The sequence below is a fragment of the Poecilia reticulata genome, linkage group LG17 (assembly GCF_000633615.1).
Source record: "Poecilia reticulata strain Guanapo linkage group LG17, Guppy_female_1.0+MT, whole genome shotgun sequence".
Taxonomy (NCBI): Eukaryota; Metazoa; Chordata; class Actinopteri; order Cyprinodontiformes; family Poeciliidae; genus Poecilia; species Poecilia reticulata.
This window is the reverse complement of record NC_024347.1, coordinates 6,155,721-6,183,467: the sequence shown is the minus strand read 5'-3', so window position 1 is coordinate 6,183,467 and position 27,747 is coordinate 6,155,721. Positions and strand designations below refer to the sequence as shown.

General features: G+C 39.6%; 1 protein-coding gene across 2 annotated transcripts; it reads left to right on the top strand.

The window, feature by feature from the left end:
• The first annotated feature begins 2 nt into the window (after nucleotides 1–2).
• On the top strand, nucleotides 3–27,747 carry LOC103479095 (probable cation-transporting ATPase 13A3). Of its 2 annotated transcripts, XM_008433326.2 has the most exons (32): nucleotides 3–567; nucleotides 3,496–3,565; nucleotides 4,771–4,944; nucleotides 5,611–5,781; nucleotides 5,886–5,956; nucleotides 7,913–7,996; nucleotides 8,117–8,186; nucleotides 8,289–8,423; nucleotides 8,591–8,663; nucleotides 8,737–8,868; nucleotides 9,750–9,917; nucleotides 10,005–10,162; nucleotides 11,463–11,651; nucleotides 12,017–12,078; nucleotides 12,151–12,301; nucleotides 12,416–12,538; nucleotides 14,181–14,331; nucleotides 14,485–14,605; nucleotides 15,762–15,886; nucleotides 15,974–16,137; nucleotides 17,739–17,837; nucleotides 17,951–18,030; nucleotides 18,128–18,170; nucleotides 20,058–20,167; nucleotides 20,812–20,908; nucleotides 20,987–21,059; nucleotides 21,189–21,366; nucleotides 23,002–23,186; nucleotides 23,293–23,381; nucleotides 24,476–24,556; nucleotides 24,796–24,891; nucleotides 26,886–27,747. In XM_008433326.2, the coding sequence occupies exons 2-32, from the start codon at nucleotides 3,512–3,514 to the stop codon at nucleotides 27,066–27,068; spliced, it is 3,690 nt and encodes a 1,229-aa protein (XP_008431548.1). In that variant the 5' UTR covers nucleotides 3–567; nucleotides 3,496–3,511; the 3' UTR covers nucleotides 27,069–27,747. The 2 variants fall into 2 exon arrangements, with proteins under 2 accessions (XP_008431548.1, XP_017165733.1); XM_017310244.1 differs by lacking the exons at nucleotides 3–567; nucleotides 3,496–3,565; nucleotides 4,771–4,944 and having other exon boundaries at nucleotides 5,662–5,781; nucleotides 7,915–7,996.

Below are 27,747 nucleotides of genomic sequence, written 5' to 3'. Positions count from 1 at the left end.
TTTTAACATTATCCCAATTTTTTTGAGACACAACATTTTGGGTTTTCATTGTCTCTAATCGATAATCATTAAAATTGGAATATATCACTTAATTTTCTGAAAGTGCAAGAAATATTGCACTTTTACGCATAATTCATTTCTTATGTATTAGTTGTACTTGCAAAATACCAGTATTGTTTTGCATTGGGTTAAGAAGCAGTCATATAATGGGGAGGTTGTTGGACTAAATGTCCACTCGGTTTGCCGTAGTTTCCCCGAATCTTGCTGCGTGGACGCATGGACATGCCGCTGCCGTGCAACGATTTGTTTAAACTTCCAGAAACTCAACCCTAAAAAAAAAAAAAAAAAAAAAAAAACACACGGTGTCCCCCGTGGTGACTTCACATCCTGTTTTCCCCACTTCCTTCTGAAAGATCGGCGTGGACTGGGACCGTCCTGTCTCCACGCAACGTGTGCGGCGACCGCACGCTGTCAGATCTGCGGGGCCGCAGAGTTTTTCCAAAGCGACGATCCGGACTCACAAGCATGCAGCAGCTGATTTGTTGACACAGAAGAAAGGAGGCGTCGGTAAGTCTCCACTGCGAGCAGAAACGACCTTAGTTAAATTCTGCAATTTAAGGTGTTTTAGGCTATTGGTAAAAAAGATCACATTCTAACTTCATCTGAAACTTGAAACTTGAGTGATTTTCTGTAATCCATGGTACAAAATCTATGCAATGTTCTTGTTTTGATTGTGCAAGAGCTTTTCTTATGGGATCGACAACCTGACTGAAAATAAACAACATATTCTGCTATTTACTTTTTTATTTCTGCATCGTCTGCGTTCTGCGTTGGAGTCCACTTTCTTGGCCCTTCATGCTGATTTATGAGCTGAAAACTCCAGTAATCCTCAAATCTGAGTTCCTATCGCATCTGAACTCTTGGCTCTGTGTGAATGGGTTTATGTCAGCTCAGCATTCTTGCATTCTTTCCTCTGAGCTGAAGTGTTTAGTTTGTGACAGCCACGCTGTAGTGATTTTTGTCAACATGCCCCCATCCGTTCCCTCCCTTCCCCAGTGCCTGGGCGCATCTTCCCCTCAGCAAGGTGCCGTGGTGTTGGGTCTGTAGAGTGTCGCTTAATATTACTCTTAGTAAATAAAGAGTTACGTGTAGCTTTTATCTTCTACCTAATCTGCAAAGTGGAGGTGGGCGGATCAATCCAGAAATATCGATAATATCATTACCAATATGGTATCAATATGTCCCCCACCCTCCTTTTTTTGTCCCAGTTTGCTGTGAACCCTCAGACCAGTTAGCATGGCCACCGATGAAAGGTTTTCCTGTACCAGTGAGTTTTTTCTCCATATGAGTACATGAGGATGATTGACAGTGCTAAGTCCCTCCTGGCTCTGATTGGTTGTTTTTGACCAGGAGTGGGGCATTTCTTCAGAAAAGCTATAGCAGCTCAGAGAGGAGGTGGAGGAGATCGATCTTTTCACAGATTATCTGTTTTATACTGTAAAAACATCAAACGGATTCGATTTTTACTCTGATATTTTTTTCTTTTTCTTGTTGTTTATTGCTTTTAACTTCAAGCACTTTGAATTGTCTCTGACTAGAATGGGTTTGTGGTTATGAAGAGACAAAATGTGAATAGTTTCACATGATGCATTAGCACTCTGCAGGGCTCTGTGAAGGATCTGAACTGGGTAATTCTTCTGTGTGCTTCAAAGAGCCGGGCTGTCGGCGGATCAGACGTTGTAAAGCTGTTACAGAGTGTGAACATGTGTACACGGTGCCAAGGTTCAGACGTATTGCAACCTATATTCCACTGGATCGCTGGTTAACACCACGGTAGTCACATTGCACAACAGTGTCAATAAAAGTTTAAGTGAGGTTGTCGTCATGGAAATACAGTTAATGTAAAGTCACAGGGGTTTCCACAGCACAGGAACCGTCTGGCCACACAGTTCTTGTTCTGATAGAATGTAGGTGTAGGAGGATTTTGAAGTCAAACTGACCTGAGTGTCTAAATTTTCCTGCTTAGCCTCCAAGTCTTAGAGACTCTTTCTTTCATGCTCCCTTTCCTATCTGTGAGGGACATAATGATTGTTTTACTTTCCTTCCTTCTGTTTATGTCTTCCAATGACTCACCGATAAATGCCTGACTGACATAATCTTTATTCAAGTTTTGTTGCTAAAGTCCTAAACATAGTGGTGACGTTCCAGCCGAATTTGTACCCTGATTCTGCCACACTTTGCACTATCTGAAAAAATCCAGCGGTTTCTGATAGGGGAGGCCTTGCCTTTTCCAGCCAATATTGGTTTATTATAGAGGTGTGCCGATCGATCGGCCACCGATCATAATCGGCCGATTTCCGTGAAAAAGTGTATGATCGGTGGTCGCCGACACGGTCTCTTGTTGCCGATCACACAAACCGATCACCTGCATCTCATTTCGCAGCCTGCCTGTGCAGCTGGTCTCCTCTTTCCTTCACACTGAGCAAACATGCAGCAACAAATCCTAAGCGATGTGGAACTATAACGCACTGAGTGAATGGGGAAGTTTGTGTGTTGCGGCAGAAAATTGAAGCACGTCAAAATGCATCTTGCATTATTTAGCCTCTTCAGAACCTTCATATGTTTTCAGTCTGTTAAAGATAGTATTACCGATAGCAGTACAATTTGCACAATGCCTGTTTTTTTCTYGGAAAAAGTTATTAAAAACAAATGTTTGTCTAAATTAAGGTGAATTCATGGTTCCTTTTTCCACATAATGTAACCAGTAGTGCTTTTGATTAAAAAAATAATAATTATGTGATCGGTATCCGTGATCGGTATCCGTGATCGACCCTCATGGGTGATCGGAATCGGTATCGGCAGGAAAAAACCTGATCGGCACATCTCTAGTTTATTACGGTAATTTTACGTAGCAGGGAGTGAGCTTAATCTGAGGGGCACTCTTTTAATAGATGGTAAATTGTGAAAATAACATGCTAGATATTGGAAGTCGCAGTTGTTATGAATAAATGGGCAAATATCTTTACTCGCATGACATTTAAAAAGTTGCATACAATTAAAATAAGCAAATATATCCAGGCCGAGATTTTAAATTTATGACATAAATGAGGCGTATTTCTGACGTATTAGGAGGTTTCTTCATGCTAAAGGGGAGTTTTCCTTTCTGCTGTGGCCACATGCATGCTCAGTGTAAGGTATTGCTGCACAGCCAAAGACACGAGTTGGCATTTTACAAAATTTAAATTGAACTTAACTGCATATTTTAATAACTAGAATTTGAAGTGTATGCAAATGACTTTGAATCATACTACATGATTGAATTATGACCCATGTTGTGAATTGGCTCTCCATAGATAAAGTGAATTGAATTAAATGTAATCTATTTTATGCTCTTGGTAAGAGATTATGTTTTAATGATGATTAGAGAGAGTTAAAGTTTTGTCTCTGAAATGAATAAAATTGATTCGTCGTCACGTATTTATATTTCCTTTGCAGATGTTAGGCTGACAAAATGAAGACAAGAGAAGATGTAAAAATAATCAACCAGGGTCTGGAGGATGAGATGGTAAACAAAAATTGTGTTTATTGTTTAGACAATATTCCCGTGTTATAGTAAAGTTAGAAATTGTGACAATATATTTGGCTCCAGATATCTGTAAACTCCATTATTCTTAGATTATTTTTAAGTTTAGCAAATAGAAATAATGTTGATAATCCTAACTGATCTAAAACAGGGGAAGAGTTAAGTCTGATTTCATGTCAGATCTTTCTTTATTCAATATATGTAAATATCTGATTTCAGCTGTGTATTATTATGAATACATGATTGAGGTTCAGGTTCAATTGAAACACATTATTTGCTATCAGTGAAAACATTGATAACCTTTATTTTGTTACTTATGTTACTTAAGTGGTTACAGTGGCGCAGTTGGTAGAGCTGTTGCCTTGCAGCAAGAAGGTTCTGGGTTTGATTCCCGGCCCCGGTCTTTCTGCATGGAGTTTGCATGTTCTCCCTGTGCATGCGTGGGTTTTCTCCGGGTACTCTGGTTTCCTCCCACAGTCCAAAAACATGACTGTCAAGTTAATTGACCTCTCCAAATTCTCCCTAGGTGTGAGTGTGTGTGTGCATGGTTGTTTGTCTTGTGTGTCTCTGTGTTGCCCTGCGACAGACTGGCGACCTGTCCAGGGTGACCCCGCCTCTAGCCCGGAACGTTAGCTAGAGATGGGCACCAGCAACCCTCCTGACCCCACTGAGGAACAAGGGTGTAAAGAAAATGGGATGGATGGAGAAATGATGATTTTATAAACCTCAGTCCCATCTGAAGATACAAACCTGTAAAACTGTTCCCTGGCCGTTTCTTCACAACGTAACTGCTGGGATTCCTGCTTACATATTTGCCAACCAAGATGGCGGTTGGTGTTTTCTTCTGTTGTCATTAAAAATACAATATCAATCTTCACGGCATATTTAATTGAATCGCAGGAAGAAAAAAGTTCTGATAAAAACCTTTGAAAAAATGAAACAAATATCCCCAATTTAAATGCTCATAATACTATTACAATACCTGCCATTTTGTTATTCACTTGTACATAAAAAAAAAATATCACAGCAAACTTGATATTTTTTGGTTGTTCACATAACAGTTCCTTTAAAAACACGGCGATGCATTTGGCTGTGAAGCATTTCAGGAGAAACGTGTGTGTGTGTGTGTGTGTGTGTGTGTGTGTGTGTGTGTGTGTGTGTGTGTGTGTGTGTGTGTGCGTGTGCAGGAAGTCAGCGGCTACCGGCCCTGTCTGTGGAAGCTGGCCCTGGTTGGGGTGGGTGCAGTTTGCTCGGGGGGTCTCCTCCTGCTGCTGCTCTACTGGCTGCCAGAGTGGGGCGTCAAGGGGACGTGCACACACACGTCTCTGAGCGATGCACACACCCTGCTTCTCAGAACCAAGGTGCAAAACAAAACCAACATTAAGCAATGAACGTTGATAATTTATTTATGACCTGTTTGCACTTGTTTTCATATGAGCAAAACATGGGAAGAGTTGAAAACACCTGATTTGTGTATATTCTGCATGTTGATTAATTTGAACATCAAACATTAAAGCTAGAGCTTTAACCATGTAACTTTTATTAATTAAAATATATATTTTTTTACATATTTGCTGAAACTGTCACCATGTCATGGGAGGACAGTATGAGACAGATAATCTGTGAAAAATATCAAGCTCCTCTGCCCCTATCTACCACTACAGCTAGCACAGCGTATCATGAATCCTAACGCTAGTTAGCATAGCCACCGATTAAGGCGAATTAACAGCTTTCCTGTTGTTTCTCCGCCATTAGCACATTTAGTGGCACATACATGAGGATTATTGACAGTGCTAAGCCCCTCCTCCTGGCTCTGATTGGTTGTGTAGTCTGGGAGCGGTGCATTTCTTCAGACGGCAATAATAATTCAGATTGGAGGTGGAGGAGATCAAACTTTTCAGATTATCTGTCTCATAGCTAACTGTCACAACATGGTGACAGTTTTATCAAATATGTAATAAACTTAAAAAAAAAAGTTACAACATACTGCAGCTTTGAGAAATGTCTTTTCTGGGTGAACTTTGAAGGATGAGTTCAGGCAGTGGTTTCGAGTCAGAGTCCACAGAATGTTGGCTCCAGGCAGGAAGCCCTTTGAGGATCTGGATGTAAAACCCAGAGGTCAGCCCCCAAACGGAGACTTCGGTCATCAGGTCTGCTCTGTTCCCGATGAACAGCTTCCCCAGGAGCAGCAGGTTTGGGTACGTTACATTACATGTGTTTTTACTTATATGGACTTTATTATTGTGGAACATAATGATGAACCATTCGGCCTCTGGTCACCTCAGTCTCCTTTCCCCCTTAGATACAATACTTCACGCACCACAACTTTAGATACTACTGGAATGATGCCATCCAGAACTTTGAATTCTATCAGTAAGTGGTCCCCTCTGCCATTTCACCTATATTGCCTTATGTTGAGAAAATAACCCTTAAATGAACTAAATCTCTACTTATGGAGTGATAGCACAACTTGTCTTATAAATTTGCATACAGTTGAGCCCATAAATACCATTCTGCTGAAATTGTTTAATATTAAATATTGTGTTGAGAAATAAAATTAAATATCATGTTTCAAGGACACAAATTCAAATATCAAAGCTGTTCTTGAAGTTTCTGGAGAGCCTTTCTCTCTTCTCCATCAGGATGATTTTGTCAGATGTTATCCTTTCAGTCTCACAGCGTTGACTTCATATTTCTGGCTGGGCTATTCCAAACTGTTGGCATTGTTTTCTGGTAACTGTCCACTCAATGCAGGTTGATGCAACCCTTTGTTATACTATAAGGAATTTATGGTGTTTATGGAAAAAAAGACATTTTCTGTATTTGTTTTTATTCTAGCTTGGAATTGGTAGCAGGTAGAAACCTAATGCTCCCTTAAAGGGGTGATAATTATGTTTTTTCCAGACACATAGTTCCATTTTATAGCTCAATCAAGTAATTTTGTTTCCTTCAGTTGTTATAAAAATGCTACATATATATTAAACATGACTTTAAATAAATTTGATATTGCAATTTTAGGCCTTGAAATTGGACCTCTGTCTCCAGCTCCTGCTCTTTCCCTCACTCTGCCTTCAGCGCGTCATCACAACAACCTTTCTCTGTTAAGCCGCTTACAAGCTTTCTTCTGAGAGCTGGACTGAGAAATAGTTCATATAGTGAACTTAAGAGGCGACCAGTTCCACTTGGTGTTTGCTAATTGCTGCTGGCTAGTCTGAAGGAGCTGAGTGGGGGAGCCGTGGGGAGGAGAGGTGCTCTGTGAGGCGGAAGCTTGAAGGCATCTCTAGGTTTCAGCAAACGTTTTGCAAACCTGAATAGTTACCAGGGGAGATTAAAGGATTTCTCAAACATGAATGAAAGATTAAAGCAAAACTCCAGGCATGTTTTTTTTAATGAGGGAATAACTTTATAACATGATGTAAAAGCTCAAAAAAGTCATCTTTACATAATACTGCCCTTTTAAGAGCAACACATTATGCTTCATTTTAAACAAGTTAGGATATTTTTACGGGCTGTACAATTTATGATCGTTACATTTTTGTATCATTCTCATAAAGTGAGATTTCACCTCCTCATCCTGCTTATTATGAACTTGTCTCAGAATGAACTGTTTTAGGTCTCTATCACTTTTATGCAAATGACCACGACCCCCAACCCAATATTTGCACTTGTCTTTTACAGTAGTCATTGTACAGAGCATACAGTGATAAAACCAGCTGACCAGCTTAGTTTGGATTGCTAGGTAACATATATATCAGTGCCTGCCAATTGTGACGCCACAATCGAGAGGTTTTTAAAACGGCTAGTTTTCCAGACAACAAAAACACATGAACTTATACCCAGAAAATGATTGGATGTTTTTTTTCTTTTTTTGTTACTAAAAGCAGTACAGAACCAAATGAAGGTACACAAACATTAAAAACAATAGGTCCCCTTTAAGTGAATTAACATGTTCACTAGCATGAACTGAAGTCATTAATGTAGCCCTCTGTGATCGATATTGTTATATTGATAATTTACAATCTAACTATTTCTTCTTTCATCCTGTGGAAGAGGTCTGGTGAAATGTAGCATCTCAAATGTTACTCTGTGAAGAACGATGAGGCTCTTTCTGGTCTCTTCTCTAATCCAACATACTGGGTCACAATTTTTGATCCAAAGTTTGGTTCAGACAGCACACATCCAGGTTTTGCTTTGAAGAAGACAGCCAGCGTATTTTAGTGTGTAGCTGATGTGGATCTGTGCATGGTTTATACATGAGACCCCTGAAGTTGTTATGAGTTGAAGAGCTGTCCACACGACAATAGAAGATAAAACTCTGTGCTCCTCTAGAGGCCTGGAGGATGTGAAGGTGAGCTGTGCCCACATCCACTCTGAACACAGCCGTGGGCTGACCAAAGCACTGCAGGACTACAGGTACCTCTCCTCATTAGTTTTATTTGATTTTTTAATTTTTGATGAAAAATATGTCAATTCACACAAATTTACTGGTGACAAAGTCCAAAAAAAAAAAAAAAATCTCAAACATTCTTTCAGGAGGTTGTTTTTCGGGGAGAATGAGATTGCTGTGAGAGTCCCCTCTCTGTTCAAGCTTCTCATCAAGGAGGTGAGTGTTAAACCCGCGCCTCTTCCTTTAACACTCCAACTTGAATTAACTCTGCTTCCAACTGTTCCAGATGGTTTTTATTTCTCTGTTATTTCCCCCCAGGTGCTGAATCCTTTCTACATCTTCCAGCTCTTCAGTGTTGTTCTGTGGAGCGCCGAAGACTACTACTATTATGCCACAGCCATCGTTTTCATGTCGGTCATATCCATAGCTACCTCACTGTACACCATTAGGAAGGTGAGGCATAGATAAGTGAATGCTGACCGGAGAAGATTTTGTTCAATTTGTTTGTCTTTTCTAGATTTCTACACATAATATTTGTCATTGGAATACTGGTAGCCATGTGACCGTTTACTTTTTTATTTTTTATTTCTGAGTAAATCTCCCTTCTGACTGTTCTGCAGCAATACGTGATGTTGCACGACATGGTGGCGTCTCACAGCGTGGTGCGAGTGTCGGTGTGCAGAGGAGACAAAGGCATGTTTGACGTTCTGCCGCACGTCGCTGCTGGAGTGCCCGCTCTCCTCGCTCACTGTTGTGTCCGTCTCAGACACAGAACAGACCATGTCGACGGAGCTCGTGCCGGGTGATGTCATCGCCATCCCGGCCAATGGGATGGTGATGCCGTGTGACGCCGTGCTTTTCCAGGGGACCTGTGTTGTGAACGAGAGCATGCTGACAGGTGTGGATGTTTGCTGGGCGTCAGGTTCTTTTAAGTTTTAAAGGTGCAGTATGTAACTTTTATATGTAAAAAAAAAAAGTTTTACAGAGTCGGGTAATTACATTTACTCAGTTACATTTACTTAAGTAGGTTTGTAAAATAAATGCACTTTTAGGGGTTACTTTTACTTTTACTTGAGTAATTTTATCATGAAGTATTTTTACTCTTACTTGAGTAAAATGTCTGGATTCTCTATCCACTGAATAAAGAAACAAACATGTTTTAATCAAAAAATTCACCGGACACACACACACCTGCAGCTTTTGTTAAAGTTTCACAAGTTTTTATATGCAAATAAATAGATTTAGAAAAATTGTTCCTCATGAATGATTTTCTTATTTCCTATTTATGCTATTTTTATGAGTTATTTTAATTCTGGTCTTTAAAATACCAAAATGTCCACAAAACTTTATACTTTGGTTTGTCTGATGATGTAATTTTTAAATGTTAAATGATTGATGCTTTGATCAGTTCAGTCGCCTTTTTACCAAATACTTTTTTACCCTTACTTCTTAAATTTCTTGGACAGTTACTTTTTACTTTTACTTGAGTGAAAACATGTTGAAGTAGTGCTGTTCTTACTTGAGTACAGTTTTTGATACTCCATTCAGCTCTGGAAATGAGACAGATATGACTGAGCGAGCGTGATGTAAAACTCACAAAGTCAATTTGACATAATTCTGCCTCTTTAAAATCTTCATTTGTTCCTGACCCGTGGGAATATTCTGAGAATTCTTTTCTAGTAATGGCTTCCTAAGTGCTGCAGTTTGAGCTAAAAAGAAAAAAAATCTGTCCCAACTTGGCTTTCACTGGATATCTCTCCACATACCTTCTTTCTGCAGGTGAAAGCGTTCCAGTGACCAAAACCAGTCTGCCCAGTTCGGGCGACGAGGCGGCGAGGAGATACAACATGGAGGAACACAAGAGACACACGCTGTTCTGTGGAACCCACGTCATCCAGACCCGCTTCTACACTGGCGAGCTGGTGAAGGCCGTGGTGATTCGAACAGGTGAGGCACGCACATAAAAATGTTCATCATCAAAACGCAAAAATGACAACAATCTCAACGACTTCCGTCCACCTAACCCCCCCACAGGCTTCAGTACAGAGAAGGGCCAGCTGGTGTGCTCCATCCTCCACCCTAAGCCCACAGACTTCAGGCTGTACCGGGACGCCTACCTCTTCCTGCTGTGTCTGGTCGGTGTGGCGGGCATTGGCTTCGTCTACACCATCGTCCTCAGCATCATGAACAAGGTCCCACTGCTGACACACGTGTGCAGACACACGTCTGCAGGGTATCATGTTTGTCAGCGTAAAGACGTGGAAACGCATTTTGTTGCATGAATTCAAATGAAAAAGTGTAGAAAAATCCAACCTTTAATTTGTACATTTATACAGTTGGGGGGGGGGGATACCACGTGAGTAAATAGTTTTTCACCAATATTAGCCGTGTGATAACAAATGTTGCTGGACAATAAATTGTGACAGAAGTTATTGGCATTAACGATAGTGTTGTTTTGAGTCCATTTCCAAGTGATATAAGACAGTACACCCAAACACCAGTCTCCCAGCTGAGTTTAGTGCATGTTTATCTTTGTGATAGTAGGACAGAATAGACTCTTTTCTTGCATAAGTATTAAGCAATGTTGCTCCTATCTGCAACTGTCCTATCAGTGAGTTTTAGGAATTGATTTGCCTCCCTTCCTTTGTTCTCACTGTGAGATGGCAACGTAAATATAGGTGCCACTTTATCTGCATTCCCCTGGGAAAAAGGAGGCCATGGGTTACTTATTAAAAGTTCCCACAAACTTTGATCAGCTTCTAAAAAGTTTAAATGAAATTAATTTTCTCTGTTATATTTTGTGTATTTGGGTCAGTGGGGATTTTGTGGTAACAGTTATTTCTTAAAATGGATTCTCCCCGTTAAAGGGTCAATAAGATGTAAAATTGACTTTTTTAAGCGTTGCTTCTTGTTATACTGTTATTCCCTCTTCAAAAACATACCTGGAGTGTTGCTTTGATTCTTTCATGCATGTTTGAGAAATCCTTTAATCTCCCGTGGCAACCATTCAGAAGTTGAAGGCAACCTAGTGCCAGCTGAGTAGCAACCCTCCCACCGCAACTCCACCACTAAGCTCCTTCAGACCAGCCAGCAGCAATTAGCAAACACCTGGTGGAACTGTGCACCTAATGAGCTCAATATAGGAGCTACTTCTCACTTCTCAGCTGGTGAAAACCTTGCAAAAGGGTTAATAGAGGAGCCATGTTGTGATGACTTCCTGAAGGCGGAGTTTCAGAAAGAGCAGGAGATTCAGAAGGAGACAGAGACCCAATTTCAAGGAGTTATTTTACAAAGTCAAATTTCTTTTAATTCATATTTGATATATGACAACATCTGAAGGTAACATAATTACATGATTTTGCTATAAAATGGCACTATGTAGCTGTAAAACAGGTAGTAATGCCCCTTTAAGGCTTTTTCCATGTCTTTACTAGGGATGCCTCTAAATGTGGGATTTGTAGTTTTCATTGACGGTTTCTCCAAAACATGCAGGTTTCAGCTAAAACTATCATCATCGAGTCTCTGGACATCATCACCATCACCGTTCCGCCGGCCTTACCGGCAGCCATGACAGCAGGCATCGTGTACGCACAGCGGCGTCTAAAGCGCGTCGGCATCTTTTGCATCAGTCCTCAGAGGATCAACATGTGTGGCCAGCTTAATCTGGTCTGCTTTGACAAGGTAATCCACAGCAACAAGACAAGTTCACATTTCACTAGCAGATTTTTTTCAGTTGTATCAAAACATTTACCATGTTGTTAGTGAAACAGTCTGCTTAGAACTGGTACTTTTTTAAAAAGACCAATTTTCAAGAATTATTGACTTAAAACAAGCTGAAAGGTTACTTGTAAGTTAGTTTTGTCTTATTTCAAGTGCACTAAGATATTTGCACTATAAATCAGACCAAAAATACTTGGTAAAGATTTTGTATTTTTGAAGTTCTAAAAATGATCTCATGAAAAGGAAGCAGTTTAAGAGTGAAGCAAAGATCCTGATTGAAATGCTCTGGTTGGGGCTTTAGCTGCATGTTTGTATTTATGCTGCAGACTGGCACTCTCACTGAGGATGGATTGGACCTGTGGGGCATCCATAGAGCAGAACACAGCAGGTAGAGGAAATATCTCTCGCTCTCATTTCCTCCCTAAAAACGAACGCAGAACTCCCCGACTTGCGTCTGCAGCTTTGTTGCTCCGGAGCCGGGCCCAGCCGAAGAGCGCCTGGTGAAGAGCGCCTTCGTGGCCTGCATGGCAACGTGTCACTCTCTCACTAAAATAGAGGGAGAGCTCTCCGGAGACCCTTTAGATCTGAAGATGTTTGCCGCCACATGCTGGGTGAGTAAAAAGTTGCTTCAGACAGAAACGGTTTGAATGTGTTTCTGTTTCCCACAGCAGGGTTAGTCTGTTTCTCCAAAGAAATATTTATGGATTTTTTTATTTCCTCTTTAGGTGTTAGAGGAGCCGACAGAAGAAGAAACTGCGCTTCACAATCCGCTGATGCCCACAGTGGTTCGACCTCCAAGGCGAGCCGTCACTGGAGACGGTCAGAGCCAGTCGCAGATCCAGAACACGGTACATGTCCAGCATGTCCACTTTCACATTTGTGTAAGACAGAATATTCTGTCACATAACAACAACAAGCTTCAGCAGATTTGATCAGGATTTTATTCAACAGACCAACGCAAAGTAGGGCGTAATTGTGAAAAAGAAGAAAAATTGTTCATGTTTTTTTTTCTCTTTCTTTATAAGTCTGAAAAGTGTGGGGTGCATTTGTAGTCATGTCTCTTCTATTGTGATGCTTCTAAATAAAATGCAGTGGAACCAGTTTCCTTCAGAATCATGAAACCAGTAAATAAATCCACTTGTAATTTAATTAGTGTCTGAGTCCAGCTGCTCTGTGAAGAACACTGCAAAAACACAAAATATTCCCAAGTATTTTTTATCTAGTTTCTACTGTAAATATCTTGGCTCATTTAAAATGTGACAAAATTAACTTACATGTAGCTTTCCAGCTTGTTTTAAGTCAATAATTCTTGTATATTGATAAACAGTAGCAGTTCCATTGGTTGATTGTTTCAGTTATAAAATGGGAAACATATGTTGTTAAGTGAACAAAATCTGCTTGTGAAACGACAACTTTTTATTAACATTCAAGAACTATTGACTTAAAATAGGTTCCTATAATATTGACTTGTAAGTTAGACTTGTCTTATTTCAAGTGATCTAAGATATTTCCAGACGAAACTAGACCAAAAACTACTTAAGATTTTATGTTTTTGTAAGTGAAATCCAGTTGAAATGCTGCCATAAGCATTTTTGGGAATACTTTCAGAGTTGTGTGTGTGGGTTACAAAAATTGATTAAATCAAAACTTATCTCTGGTCAAAACACTGATTATCACCACAGTTAAACACAGAAGTGGCTGCATCGCGATTGTAGGATTTCTTTTCCTTCAGAAATTCCAGTGAAGGTAGCCAGAGTTGATCCAGGCAGAAAGACTGTTTTAGTCTTTAAAAAAGTAGAAAACCAACCAGATTTAATGTTTTCTACATTATACATTATGATTCTGTACTGTAAAGTCAGTTTGTGGGCAACAGAATGTGAAAATCTCTTAGGAGGATGAATAGGTTTGCAGGGAGCTGTAAAAGTAGCAGTTTCTATGACAACCTATTAGGGTCATTGTTGATAGAAAAAAAGTTAGGAGCACATTTCTGCCAAAAAACTCTGAAGTCTTTAGATTAATTATAGAAATTCCATTATCAATAACAATCATTTATAATTCCAGAAAAAAATACTTGGAAATTCCAGAATTTCAAAAGTTGAAAATGTTCAGGTTTCTTCCTCAACTAGTTTTTTTCTAGCAAATCTGTAACATTTCAAACTCAAACTTTTCCAAGTTTTTTTCTAGAAAATTTCTGTGATGAATCTTAAAATTTCTGAGTTTTTTTTTTATAGCAAAGCGCTTTAATGCAGCTCTTGGAACTGTCTTATTGCTGAAATGTGCTATACAAATAAACGTGATTGATTCATTTATAGCAATTTTTTGACTTTTGGGGCTCAGAATTTTTCTCTAGAAGATTTCTGAGCTTAATTTCAAAGTTTCTGAATTTTTGGTGAAAATGTCTCCTTTTTCTAACTACAATGGCCCTAACACGGCGTGGTGGGCATGGAGAAAATTAACATTTTTAAGTTTTTATTAACGTTGTTTCCCCAGTCCTGTGAGATGGGCATAGTGCGACAGTTCCCCTTCTCCTCAGCGCTGCAGAGGATGAGCGTGGTGGTCAGGAGGCTGGGGGACAAACACATGGAAGTCTTCCTGAAGGGGGCACCCGAGGTCGTGGCTGGCCTTTGCAAACCAAACTCAGGTCAGGCCTTCTTCTTTTGGGGTGAAGACAGCCTCTCATTTTTTGTCTTCTTTATAATAATAGCAAGAAAGCAGAAAGCAGAAAGGCTTGGTGCCTCATCCAGGGCCCTGGTGCGTCCAGACCGCTCTGATCCCAGCCTGTCCTTCCCTTCAGTCCCACAGAATTTCACTGAGACTCTGGAGAGCTACACCAGGCAGGGCTTCAGGGTGATTGCACTGGCACACCGACAGCTGGAGTCCAAACTGTCCTGGCACAAAGTCCAGACGCTCAGCAGGTACGTCACTAATCCCAGATAAAAAGCGTTGGCAGTGCCTGCACTCGCTCCCACCTGGAGTCTGAATCTGTCTGCTCACATCTCCACTGTTAATGTTTAAACTCCGACCCTGATGTTCTCCCGTCTCTTCTACAAGCAAATATGACTTTCACACTGCGTAAACTTTATGTTACGTCACAACCACAAACTTCAATGTGTTATTTAGGGATTTTATTCCATTCAGCAAAACTTTTAACCTCCAGCTGTGAAACGCTAGTGAAGAAATGCCTCAGAAGACGTGCAGCTAGTACAACGCTTGGCAATATGGACTTAAAGTTTTATCACAATATTTTATGGTGTTATTGTGATAATGATAAAAGTGAGGATAAGAACTATTTATTACTTTTATTTTAGGTAACCATATGGCTGTAACGACATGACACAGCAATCAGAGCCACATAAATAGACCTTCTTTAGGACTCCAGTCACAGAAAGAAGTCTGATTTATATCTCTAAGCTACATGCAGTAGCTGCATTTAATCATATTTTTAAATTAATTCATATGTATTGATACTTTTCTTGAACAAATATAGAGAAAACCGTAAAAGTAACAGGCCTGACAATATGGACCGTTTTGTGGGGTTTTACGTATCATTAGCTGGAATATGGCAACAATAAATCAAAAATAAATGCCCAACCCTACGCTAGTAGCAGAACTAATATGAAAATTTGGGCCAATTTCAATATCCCTGTAAACATTGTTGTTATGGCCGACAGTCTATGTTTATTGTATAATTTATATATCTCACTACACCTCTGGCACCTTAAAAAAATCAACCACTCTCACTGTCACATGACCAAGCAAACACTACATGATCAAAAACCAGAAACAAATGGCAACAAGATGGAAATTAATATCGGTTGTTAATATTGTATAGGACTGATACTGATATATTACTAAATGACTAATATCGTCTGATACCAATGACGCTGCTGATACATCATACATCTCTAAGCAGAAACATTTTATTAAGCATTCTCTAAACACCTTATTTAATTTCCTTTTTGGATAAATAAAGTATTTTTTAATTTAAATTTGAATTTTAATGACTCAATGTTTCTGTTTGCGGTTACTCTGATATTACAGGTGTTCGGTTTGTGTTTTTGTTTTTTTTAGGGATCTGATAGAGACCAACATGGAGTTCCTCGGGTTGATCGTCATGCAGAACAAAATCAAACAGGAGACGGCCGGCGTTCTGACTGAGCTCCGGAGGGCTAACATCCGCACTCTGATGGTCACAGGTATCTCCGTTCCGTGAAGACGTCCGTTCATCAGGGATAACGCCGGTCTGCACTGACACCCTCTTTCTGACGGGTTTTCTCTATCAGGGGACAACATGTTGACAGCTATCTCTGTGGCTCGAGACTGCGGCATGGTCCGTCCACACGAGAACGTCATCGTCGTTGACGCTGCACCCCCCGGAGACTCCTGTCCCCCCTGCATCACGTGGCGTTATGTGGAGAACCCCGCTCAGACCGCCAGGGACGATCAGGTGAGCCTGGAGGTTTTGCGGAATACTAGGTTGGAGTCGTTAAGAGAAAAAGAGTTACCTCCCTAAGTAATGATTAAGGCTTGATTAAGACACATTATTTTCTATAATAATAATTACTGTTTTAAAGAAAAAGAACATTAGAAGGCAAGAATTTGGAATTTCCTCAATCAAGCTTTGATTGATTGATATCTCATTCAAACCACCACTGGTTTGTCTGTTAGCCAGTGGTGGGCACCGCTAACTAAAAGGTTAGCTGTGCAAACCATAAAGTACTAATAATAAACATTAGTTCCGCTCACGCTAAGGCATTACATCAACAAGGTCTATTTTCAGAAGCTAATGCTAAGGCGCTAACTTTATTTCAAATCTTATCTGCTATTGAAAGACTACAATCCTTCGCAACAAATTTAGTTGACATTGTAACTTAAACGTTCCATAATGCCCTTAGATATTGTATTTATGTTTAAAGCTTGTTCTCGTTCCCTACTGTCTGTTTTATTGTTCCTGCATGTTTCTTGCTTGGAATAAAGTTATTTGGGGAGAAAAGTGACACAAAGTTAGGAGACGAAATGGAGCTAAACAGCGTCCAAACAAAAAGCAGGAATATAAACGTTGTAACTGCCAACCAAAACCTCAGCACAGATGTTGAACTTTTAGAATGTATCCAGGTAAATTAATTTAGGGCAAGCTAAGTGCGCTAAATGTTTTTAAAGTTAGCAAATGTGCTAAAGTGCTACATGACAAATTAGGGATTTAGCGGTTTAGCTGAAGTGTTCCCACCACTGCTGTCAAAGTTTATAAATATTTCTTTTGGCTATTATATAAAAAAGTTTCCAGGAAGAGATTGAAAGACCTTCACTGTCTAACACACGCCATTTTTTCTCAAGAGCAAAAACAATTCAGCAATCAAAATGATAAAACTTTTTTTTAAATTTTCAACAGGAGCAACCAAATGAAGTTAATCCTCAGATTTCTACATCATTACCAGCTCACAGATCTCTGCAGGACTTTCTGCTTTTCACTCTTCCATGATGTCATAGTATTTGTGCAGGTGTCTCCTCACAGCAAACACTCAACCCACCCACCCCACCGCCCACCGGGGACTCAGTTTTTACTAGTTTTTAACAGCTTTCTGCTGCTAAGGTTATTATCCTGTGACAGCGAGCTTTTCAGATCTATGGCGCAGTGAAAAAGTACCGATTGGTTCTGTTTGTCACAGATCATCAAGCAGATTTTAGACAAAGATATCCTATTAGTACAGTAAGCAGTTTTCAGTTGAGACTTGTTTAGATATTTAGCTATCAGATGCTTGTGGAAACTGACAATAAGTGTTTTCTCCCACTGTGGAGAACAGATCATATACCTATAATGGTAACTTTAGTAAGAGGCTTTGATAACAGCTGTGCTCCTCTTCTGGTTGACATAAAAATATAACATAAAATAAAGAACAGAACATTTTCATCTCTAATGTAAATACTTACATCAGTATTGAATTGCTTTGTGTTGTTCCTGATTTAATTATGTTTTACAATGGCATAATAACGTGAGATGAAATGAGGTGAAATCATCAGTTTGTCCACACCGTGAACTATCTCCCTCAGACTGCACAGATCCTCGTGGAGGAGGAGATGTATCACTTTGCTCTGAACGGTAGAGCCTTTGCTGTTATCACAGAACACTTTCCTCAGCTAATACAGAAGGTACTTTCTCATTTTTGCACGTTGACGTGTCCACATGTTCCACACCAAGTTTGTTTTGCTTATTCGCTTCTGTAGTTGTAATGACATTTTCCTCCCACATGGGGGCGCTGCAGCTCGCGCTAAGAGCCACCGTGTTCGCTCGCATGGCGCCAGACCAGAAGACCCAGCTGGTGGAGATCCTGCAGGGCATTGAGTGAGCCTCTCTGATTCTGCTGCTGCTGCAACTGCTCTTTGGCTCATTTCCATCTGTTTTCACTGCTGCAGCTTCATCCACTCTGTTTACTTTCCAGCTACATTGTTGGAATGTGTGGCGACGGCGCCAATGATTGTGGGGTAAGTTTGGGTTCTCTAAACCAGTGGGTAATGTGGGACTCACCTACTCACTGTAGGTGAGTCCCGCAAGCCCGCTCTGCGCAACATGCGGGGACCGAATGCTAATGAGGCATTGAAGCTTCCAACTGCTTCACCACGTAGAGACCAAGCAGGCTGTGCTCAATCAACACACCTCAGGGTGTTATTGTCTCGTTGCAGAGAAACAAGCTCAGGGCTCCCGTTAGTCATTATCATGAGTTAAAATTTTCACGAAAGTAAAATGCTCGTTTTTGTGGCGCATCTGTATCTTATTTTGAAGAGGTATGTAAACGTTACCATAGCGGCTAGAGTCGTTTGGGTAGTGGTCGAGAGGAGATGAGTAGAGCTTGTGAGGGTTAAGTCTGGTTTAGACGGCAAGATTTAAGAATTGTCGGCCGATTCTCCAAACCTCGGTGACCACAGAGCTGATAAAAGTACAACAGGTTTGATCGGTTCGTGTGTCCAGCAACACGGCAGGAACCGATTCCAGTCACAAACATCCCGATTCCAGAGGATAATCCAGTAAAACCCCCAACATAGCGGGAATTTAGAATAACCAAACACTGATGACGATGCAGAAGCAATAGTGATAGTTTGTGGACTCATTTGAATAAAAGACGTAACAAAAAGAAAAGGAGGTGGATAAAAGACGACGGGAGCAGCCGCTCTATTTGCTGCACTAAGATTTGGAGGTGACCTATGTTTTTTCATAGTTAACATTTTTAACTGAATAAACATAATAATATATAATAATGACCTTTACATATAATAATAAACATTTCCGTTGCTCATATGTCAGCTGTTTGGGATTCCCCTCTTACGTCACCGCGCTTTCTGATTGGCTACCTGTCACATTCAACAGGTTGTATTGTAGTTCCCAGTCAGGGAAAACCCCACAGGCTGTGATAAAAGGACCAAGACAACCCAAATTGGGCATATTCAGGTTTTAGCGAGAACACCAGCATACCCCCTCTCCCCCCGGGCCGCAACAAAATTTGGAAGTCTTGACCGGTCCGCGATAAGAAAAAGGTTGGGGACCACTGCTCTAAACTGCTGGTGCGTTGGCAAATCAGTTCATTTTTCATGTGAAATATGATGGGATGTTACTTAGACAGCTCAGGTAGACACATAATGGTAATATGCAGCACAAACTGATTAATAATAATAATAATAATAATAATAATAATAATAATAATAATAATAATTTCATTTAAAATATATAGCAATTTTCCAAACACTCAAAGATCAAGTAGAATTATAAACAGATCACTAAGTAGATCAAACAGATTCATAAAGGAGAAAACTGAAATACACAGCACATTAAAAACACACAGGATAAGCAAAGAAATGTTAAAATATAACATTAAACAATCATATTAATTTAGTTTTAGGAAATATTCAGTACTAGAGTTTAGAATACAGTTTTTTCTGCATCTTGCAAAAGTATGTATTCCTCTGCAGCAGACGGCTTTATTAAACCTTATTTTCATACGACTTTATTCTCATGTTATGTTTTTCTTCTTGCAATTTAGAAAAACAAATTATCTTAGAAAATGAGTACTCTGTTGTAAAAAAAAAAAGGAACAAGAATATTCTGATATAAAACAGTGTTTAAATGTTGATATTGGCCCTAGAAGGGGAACAGAGACGGTCCAAAAGGTTTCCTTCCTTTTTTGTAAAAGTAATTTTTGTTAAAACTGTAAAGGAACCTGTTATTGTTCATTTAGTATTTACATATCAGGTCATACGTTTCTACTGTTGAGATGCTGATATGACGCAGCAACACATATGACTTACCCGATTGTAAGTGTAGCTTCAAATGCGCTGCTGTCGCCTGTCTCAGAGTAACTGAAGGCGTTTCCCTCTCAGGCCCTGAAAAGAGCACACAGTGGGATTTCTCTGTCTGAGCTGGAGGCGTCAGTTGCTTCCCCGTTCACTTCCTCCACCTCCAACATCTCCTGTGTCCCCAACCTCATCAGGTACAGTGAAGACCAGGTCCTGACCTGGCGCGTCGATGAGCAAAGTGACACATAGCAAGAGGTCCAACTTTTCACACCTTTCTCCTGGTGTCCGATAGAGATGCACCGATCCGATATTAGCAACGTCACACTTTCTTATCTATTTTACATTATATTTAGAATTCCTAATTGCACTTTCTAAACCATTTGAAAGAAAGTTTGCTGCAGTTTATTTTTACATGTTTGACCAAAATAGTCAACCTGTTGTTTTGATCATTTTCAGTTACTTTATCATTTATTTTCCATTGGCTGTTAGCCTCCTAATTGCTCTGACTGAACAAATGACAGTTATTTTTTACATGTTTGTCCAAGCTTGTGAAGCTGTTGGTGTATTTACGTATAGTGAACTGATGCAAAGTAATCAAATTAATCTGTAATAAGTCAATTCAGCACAATTCTTCTGTATCGGATCAGTATCGGCTGATACAAAAACCTCAGATATCTGTATCTGTATCATAAGTGGAAAAAGTGGATCGGTGTATCCCTAGTTAGTGTCTGATGGAAAACTACACATTTCCCATGAGATTAAAATTCTTCATTTAGTGAAAATGATAAAATAATTTTAGTTGATAATGTGAAAGTCTGAATGTTTATGTTTTCCAAAGGGAGGGACGAGCCGCCCTCATCACGTCGTTCTGCGTCTTTAAGTTCATGGCTCTCTACAGCATCATCCAGTACATCAGTGTCATTTTACTTTACTGGGTAAATACTCCACTGATCTCTTTTTTTATGTGTCTTCTCCTTTTTATTTGTGCAGTTTTAACCTTTTTGTTAACGCAGATCCTCAGCAACTTGGGAGACTTTCAGTTTCTCTTCATTGACCTCGTCATCATTCTCATCATCGCCTTCACAAGTGAGCTCCATTATCAGCTGGATGGGTTGTCAGTTACCGGAGGTCATTCTGCTGATGCCTGTGTGTGTGTGTGTGTGTGTGTGTGTGTGTGTGTGTGTGTGTTTTGTTTTTTGTTTTGCATGTCTTCAGTGAGTCTGAACCCAGCGTGGAAGGACCTAGTGAGGCAGCGTCCTCCGTCCAGTCTGATCTCGGGCCCACTGCTCTGCTCGGTCCTGACCCAGATCCTCACCTGCCTGGCCTTTCAGGTCTTGGCTTTCTACTTGGTGCAACAGCAGAGCTGGTACGAGACATGGACGCCTCAGTCAGAGTGAGTCACTGTCACTGTGGGACACCGATGGCTTCACCGGTCAGGCCGTTCAGGCCGACCGCAGCAACATCAGTGTGTTCGATCTTTGGCTTTTCTTCAAGTCTTGAGTTTGAGGTCCAAAAGTCTTGGTTCATCCTTCTTTTCTCTCATCTTTCCCTCCATTGAATCAGACTTGTCCTAATTTTTTAAAGTTTAAAATAGCTTTTCTTTTTTTTTGCCTGTTCCATGACAAGAAAGATCAACATATTGTATATGTGGCGTAAGAAATTGTAGGACATTAAAGTCCTTCCGATTGTGTCAAAACTGGTTGAAAGGATTTTTTTTTTTGCTACATTTACAACCACAAATTATAACTTACAGCTCTGGAAAAAATGAAGAGACCACTAAAAAGGATCCGTTTCACTTTTTGTAGGTGTATGTGTTGCATCCTAGAAGTATTTTATTTAAATTATTACTACTTTTTTTTTAATTTATGGATAAAACACTCCATTCATTTATTTTATATTTGCCCAGTTGTTTTTGTTCAGCCACAGAAGCATTACAGAATCTGAGCTGCGGCAACGTCACTGTTTTGTTGGGTAGCAGAGGTGTGTCAGTTGGTCAGTTGTAGCTCTTAAACAAGAAACTTTGTTACGGTTTTGCGTCTGTGCTTCTGTGCCCGGCTGCTTCTGAGAAGAGCGATTCCCCCCCAAAAAAAACACAGCGTAGGGAAAATAAAGTTGCCGAAACTGAAGAAGGACGCCTGTCTGTTTTGTGAGTGCAACATTTGAGTAAAATTAACATGTTTTATTCTATGAACTACTGACTCATGTTTCTCAAATTCCAAGCAAAAATTTAGTATTTATTTGCAGAAACGAGAAATGGTCAATATAACGACAAAAAGGCAGTGCTTTCAGACCTCAAATAATGCACAAAACAAGTTAATATTCATTTAGAAACAACAATCCTAATGTTTTAACTCAGGAAGATTTCAGAAATCAATATTTGGTGGAATAACCAGGAGGTTTTCAATGGGGATCAGTGGAGTGGGCTCTTCATTTTTAGCTGTATGTTGTTTTACATGATAGATAAACACACTTTTGTGAGGTGGAAGAACGACTAAACTATATATGATTTTCATGTTTTGCAAAAAAATATTCTCTGTTTCTCCAAATAATACCTGATCATCCAGAGCCATGTCTAAAATGGCCGGCTACAAGGACTTGGATGCAAAATCTGAAGGAATTTGGTATAAGTTAAGACTTCCTCACCTTGGCCCGACTCTGGGAGGTGAGGGAGGGTGAGGGGGGGCATCTTATCTACAAGAAACAATCTAATGGGACACTGGAAAAGACTATTGTTGTGCTAAAAGGAGTTAGCCTATCAGCAAGGCTATTCTAGCCTAAAATAGCATCTCTGGTAAACATTTAGCAGCAGCACAAACATTTCAAAATAAGATTGCAGGAATAAGAGTTTGTGGATTGAAAATGCTACATACTTTGTCAATATATCATTTTTGATTAAAACGTGACCTTACAATTAGTTTGATTAAAATTTTTAATGGAGTCGCTGCATGAAGCCTTTTGATTTCAAGGAGTTATTTTATTTCTGAATCAGTTTATTTATTTATTCTTTTGCATTCCCTCTGTCCTGCAGCGCCTGTAACGTCTCCCGACCCAGCAGCTTCTCCGACCGCCGCAACGGAACAACCTCTCACGACCACAAAAACATCCGCAACTACGAGAACACGTCCCTCTTCTACGTGTCGTCCTTCCAGTACTTAGCCGTGGCTATAGTTTTCTCCAAGGGGAAGCCCTTCAGGCAGCCGAGTTACAAGAACTGTAAGCCAGTTGCAGCGAGGCGCCTTTCCTAATGTATTAATGTGTGAAGTCAAAGCAAACACAAAAATACCATCTGAACGTCTCTCTTTTTTTTATCTTCCATAAGGGCCATTCATGCTGTCCTGTGTTGGTCTCTACTCTTTTCTCCTCTTCATCATGCTGTACCCCATCTCTGCTATTGATAACTTTCTAGAGGTAAATATTTTGACTACTTGGGTGTAAATCCAAGACACTGCTTAGTTTGTAGTTGCATTCTAATGGATGATAAAAGAATGCCACCAACACAACATTCATTTAAAAAAAAAAAAGCTAGCTGCAGTATGTAAATTTTATAACTTTTTTTTTTTTTTTTTTTACATATTTGTTGAAACTGTCACTATGTCGTGAGAGTATGCTATGAGACACATAATCTGTGAAAAGATCCGAACTCCTCCATCTTCTCCCAGTGTTAACCAGAAACAATCACAGTCTAACATTAAGACCACAGAAAGTGTTCTTTAGTTATCCTTTATTTATTTAACCAGTTAGTCTTGGTACATATTCTTATTAATTTAACTCTATTTTGTTATCCTTTTTTGTCTCTCTCTTTTCCACTTCTACCCAATATATCTGTGGCCCTAGGTTAATTCAGGAATATTATAGAGTAGGAAAATATAACATTTAAAGATAATAAAATTATTTTTGCACAATTTTCTTTGGCCTGTAATGTTTGTTCTCTGTGCACTCATTTATAGAAACCCCCCCAAAAAACTAGAAACAATCAATCAGAGCAAGGAAACAGGTCTTACCGCTGTCAGTCATCCTCCGTGTGGCACTGCTCATCCCCTTTGCTCTTTGCTATGCTGTAGCTAGCAAAGCCTGTAGTGAATGCTACACTAGTTAGCATGTCCACTGTGGATGGCGGATAAACAATTTTTCTGGAAGAATAAGTTGCTTCTAAGCCATTAGCACGTTTAGCAGCAAGGGCATGAAGGTGATTGACAGCTCTAAGCCCCTCCTCCTGACTCTGAATTGGTTGTTTTTGGTGCATTTCATCAGACGGTGATAGCTGCTCAGGGAGGAGATGGAGGAGATCGATATTTTCACAGATTATCTGTCTCATAATAAACTGTCACTATGTGCTGACAGTTTTTAACAAAAATGTATAAAAAAGAAAAAAAAAGATTTTTGTAAAATAAAAGTTACATAGTGCAGCTTTAAAGTAAAGTGATCAGTTGTGTGAGAAAAAGCCTTTTGTGTTATGCTGTCTGCATACTGCTCATCATGCCCCCTTCCCTCCCCCCCATCAGATCGTGTGTGTTCCACATGACTGGCGTGTTACTCTGGTCATCATTATTGCAGCGAATGCCATCCTGTCTTTCATGTTGGAGGTACGACATCACATCCTGTCTCTGACCGATCTGCCTCAATATGCAGTGTGATTTGCATGCATTGAATTTTTTTCTCCTTTACCAAAATCCTGCTTGTAGCTGCACAATTGCTTCTTAATGAATGAAATACGTTGATTACATCTTTTAAATTTGTGACACTTGCCGTTTTTCTGGTGCTGTAACTCGATCTTGATGATTAGCCGACTCTTGAAGTTCCCCTCCCCTGAAATCTCCCGTAGATTTTGATCGTTGACATCATCTTGTGGAGGCTTGTTTTCAGAGGAAGTCAGGGGGCCAATGGCCCCAGAGAGTCCTCCTCTGGCGACACACCACAGGTTGGGAAGCCTTTTTTTTTTCTCTATTACAAAAACTCTGCTTCATTCAGTCTGACTGTTTAGATAGCACCTTGTACTTAACTCTAGCTCTCTTTCACTCCTAAAGCTGCTGTCTGTCTTTTCTTGATAAGCATGGTGGTTCAGTATATATGAAAATCTCGTTTTAGCGGGTTTAAATGTGAAGACAATTTTGCACATTTGGTGAAACATGAAGACCTGTCACATATGTGAAGTATGTGTGTTGCTCTTGATTCGTCAACATTTGGTGTAGTGCGTGGTATTGGGATCGAAGGTGTGCTACTGTGACGTAATTTCTTTCTTTTTCCTGCCTGACTGTCTGATACTGAAAGCTCAACGCTTGTTACAGAGCCTACGGGTGCCCAAAGTGGTCAAATAATTACAATCCAAATAAGTCAGAAAATAGGCCAGATTTCACTCACTAAACTTTTTGTAGGTGAGCAGATCTTCATCAGAGCAGAAAGAGCAACTAAATGTTTATAAAAATGTAGCCTTTTTATTTTTCAAGTCTGATATTAAATCAGACCAAACGTATTCTGTTTTCAGTTAATATTACTGAAATTCTGTCTTTTTCCCAAATGCAAGAGAATTTTTTCGAGAGTATTAATTCATAGCTTTACATATTTTCTTAGTATTTGGTAGAATTGATATTTTTACTGAATGACTTAGCTCAAGCTTTTCACAGTAGTTTGCTGAATTTTGGCTCAGTCCTTCTGTGTAACTCAGGTTGCGTAAGCAGTCTCCCCCCGCTTCAAAATAAGAGCGTAAATACAAATGTCTTACCACTTTAAGAATTCATAACAGTCAATAACCAACACTTCAACAGAGATGTCGAACTTTATTCAACTGAAAGTTAACAAAAGAGCCAAGTAAATTAGCACTTTATCTGGAAAGATTTGTTTGCGAAGAAGCTAAATGTGCTAGGCGTCTTCCATGACGTCACACAAGATGGCTTTTTTTAAGTTGTTGCCTTAAAATATTTTGTCATGATTGTCCCAGTTTAACTCAACCTTTTAAATGTACCTATCAGAAGCTTATAAAGCCATGACATCATCAGCTGGACTTTCTCAAACTGTTTAAACACGGAGCAATCTGAGTGTGTGCAAACTTCCTAATTTGAAGAAATATTAATTTCTTCAAATTCAAATTCTTCAAATTAAATCTGACCTAGAATATTAAAGTTTAATTTGTTTTTATTAGACAGTAAGAAAAAAATAGTTGTTTCAATATGAAGTGTATGTAAATCTCTTTTCCATCGCTTTATGTATGTTGAATGCTGGAGCAATATTTACCTCAAGCCATTTATTTATACACTGTAAAAACACAAAGTCTTACTTGGTATTTTTGGTCTACTTTCTGATGCAGATATCTTAGTACACTTGAAATAAGACAAAACTGACATGCGATTCATTTTTGAGTGAGATGTAAAAGCTTGTTTTCAGTAAATCATTCCATAATATTGATTAAAAAGTAGTAGTTCCACAGGAAGATTATTTCATTGATAACACTGAAAGAATCCGTTTCATTGTTATAACAAGTGAATAACACTTATTTCAATTTAAGAAATTATTAACATAAGTTACTACGACTTGCTAAAAAGTCACTTTTAAGTTACTTTTGTCTCATTTCAAGTGTACTAAGATATTTGCACTAGAAACTAGAGCAAACATATCTATTAAGACTTTGTGTTTTTGCAGTGTAGATGCACAAGACAATGGTGTAACAGGAGTAGATATTACACGCTTTTCTTTTATTTAGTTTTTTTTGTAACTTACTATGATGATGAAAATGTAGCAGAATCCTCTTTAAAAAAGCTTTAGAAACAAATTCAGAATTTCAGGAATGTGTTTATTGTGCTTCTCATTAAAAAACACAGAATTCTGCATCTTTTTGTTAGTTAAATATCCACATCATTAGCTAGTCACTGAAGTGATGCTTTGACTCCTAGATTTTTGTTGGTGTTGATGTGTTGACAGGTTGCTAATGACAGCTGGGGCGCGTTGTTCCTGTCCCGGTTGTTCTGTCAGAGGAACAAGCCACCGAAGGTTCTGTACAGGCACCTGGCCCTGGAGCTGCAAGAGGACGCTGACTGGCCCCCCAAACCCTCAACTGTCACGTACGCCGCTGAAGCACAGCCCCACATCTCTGCGACTCTCTGATCCCTGCAGGGGGCGGAGCCTGACATGTCCTACTGATACAGACTAACACACACACGCACACACACGCACGCACGCACACACACACACACACATGGTCTCCTACTTGATGTCCTTCATTGTTACCCGCCATAGCAAAGTGAACTAAACTCTGAATCCTGGGTTGAACCAGAGGTCTTTCCATTTTTGGAGCCTTGTATGCTAATGCTATTGCTATGGAGCAACTGTCATGAATCATACTTGAACGTTCTAGTGCGTGCAGAAATGACGAGCATACCGTTTGCCCTCATACAGATTTCATCTCTTTTGTTGTCACAGTTACATGTTTCAGATCACCAAACAGACAAAGATAACCTGAGAAAATACAAAATGTTCAACAGACTTATGTAAAAGGTAAATTACTCCTGGGCCTACAAACTGCCTGGTCTGGGTTGCGCAAAACTTTGTCGATATTCCCTTAATTAAAAAAACAAACTCAATTTTGCAATTGCGGTGTTTCCATTAAATAAAAAAAGAAATTAAAATCACACGTGAATATGTTTGTTCAGCCTATAAGTCATTAAAAATCTTTTCCTCGCCATCATCCTCTGACCTTATCCTGTTGACTTCTTCTTCATGGTTTGCGCTGATGGGAACATCTGATTGTTGATCATGTGACTTCTATGATGCAAAAAAAAGGTGT

Bases quoted from the DNA above. Each gene is read 5' to 3' on its own strand.
- LOC103479095 (XM_008433326.2), top strand. From the start codon at position 3,512: ATGAAGACAAGAGAAGATGTAAAAATAATCAACCAGGGTCTGGAGGAT. The intron at 7,997-8,116 runs GTACCTCTCCTC...ACATTCTTTCAG, and splicing joins AAAGCACTGCAGGACTACAG to GAGGTTGTTTTTCGGGGAGA. The intron at 18,171-20,057 runs GTAAGTTTGGGT...TTTCCCTCTCAG, and splicing joins ACGGCGCCAATGATTGTGGG to GCCCTGAAAAGAGCACACAG.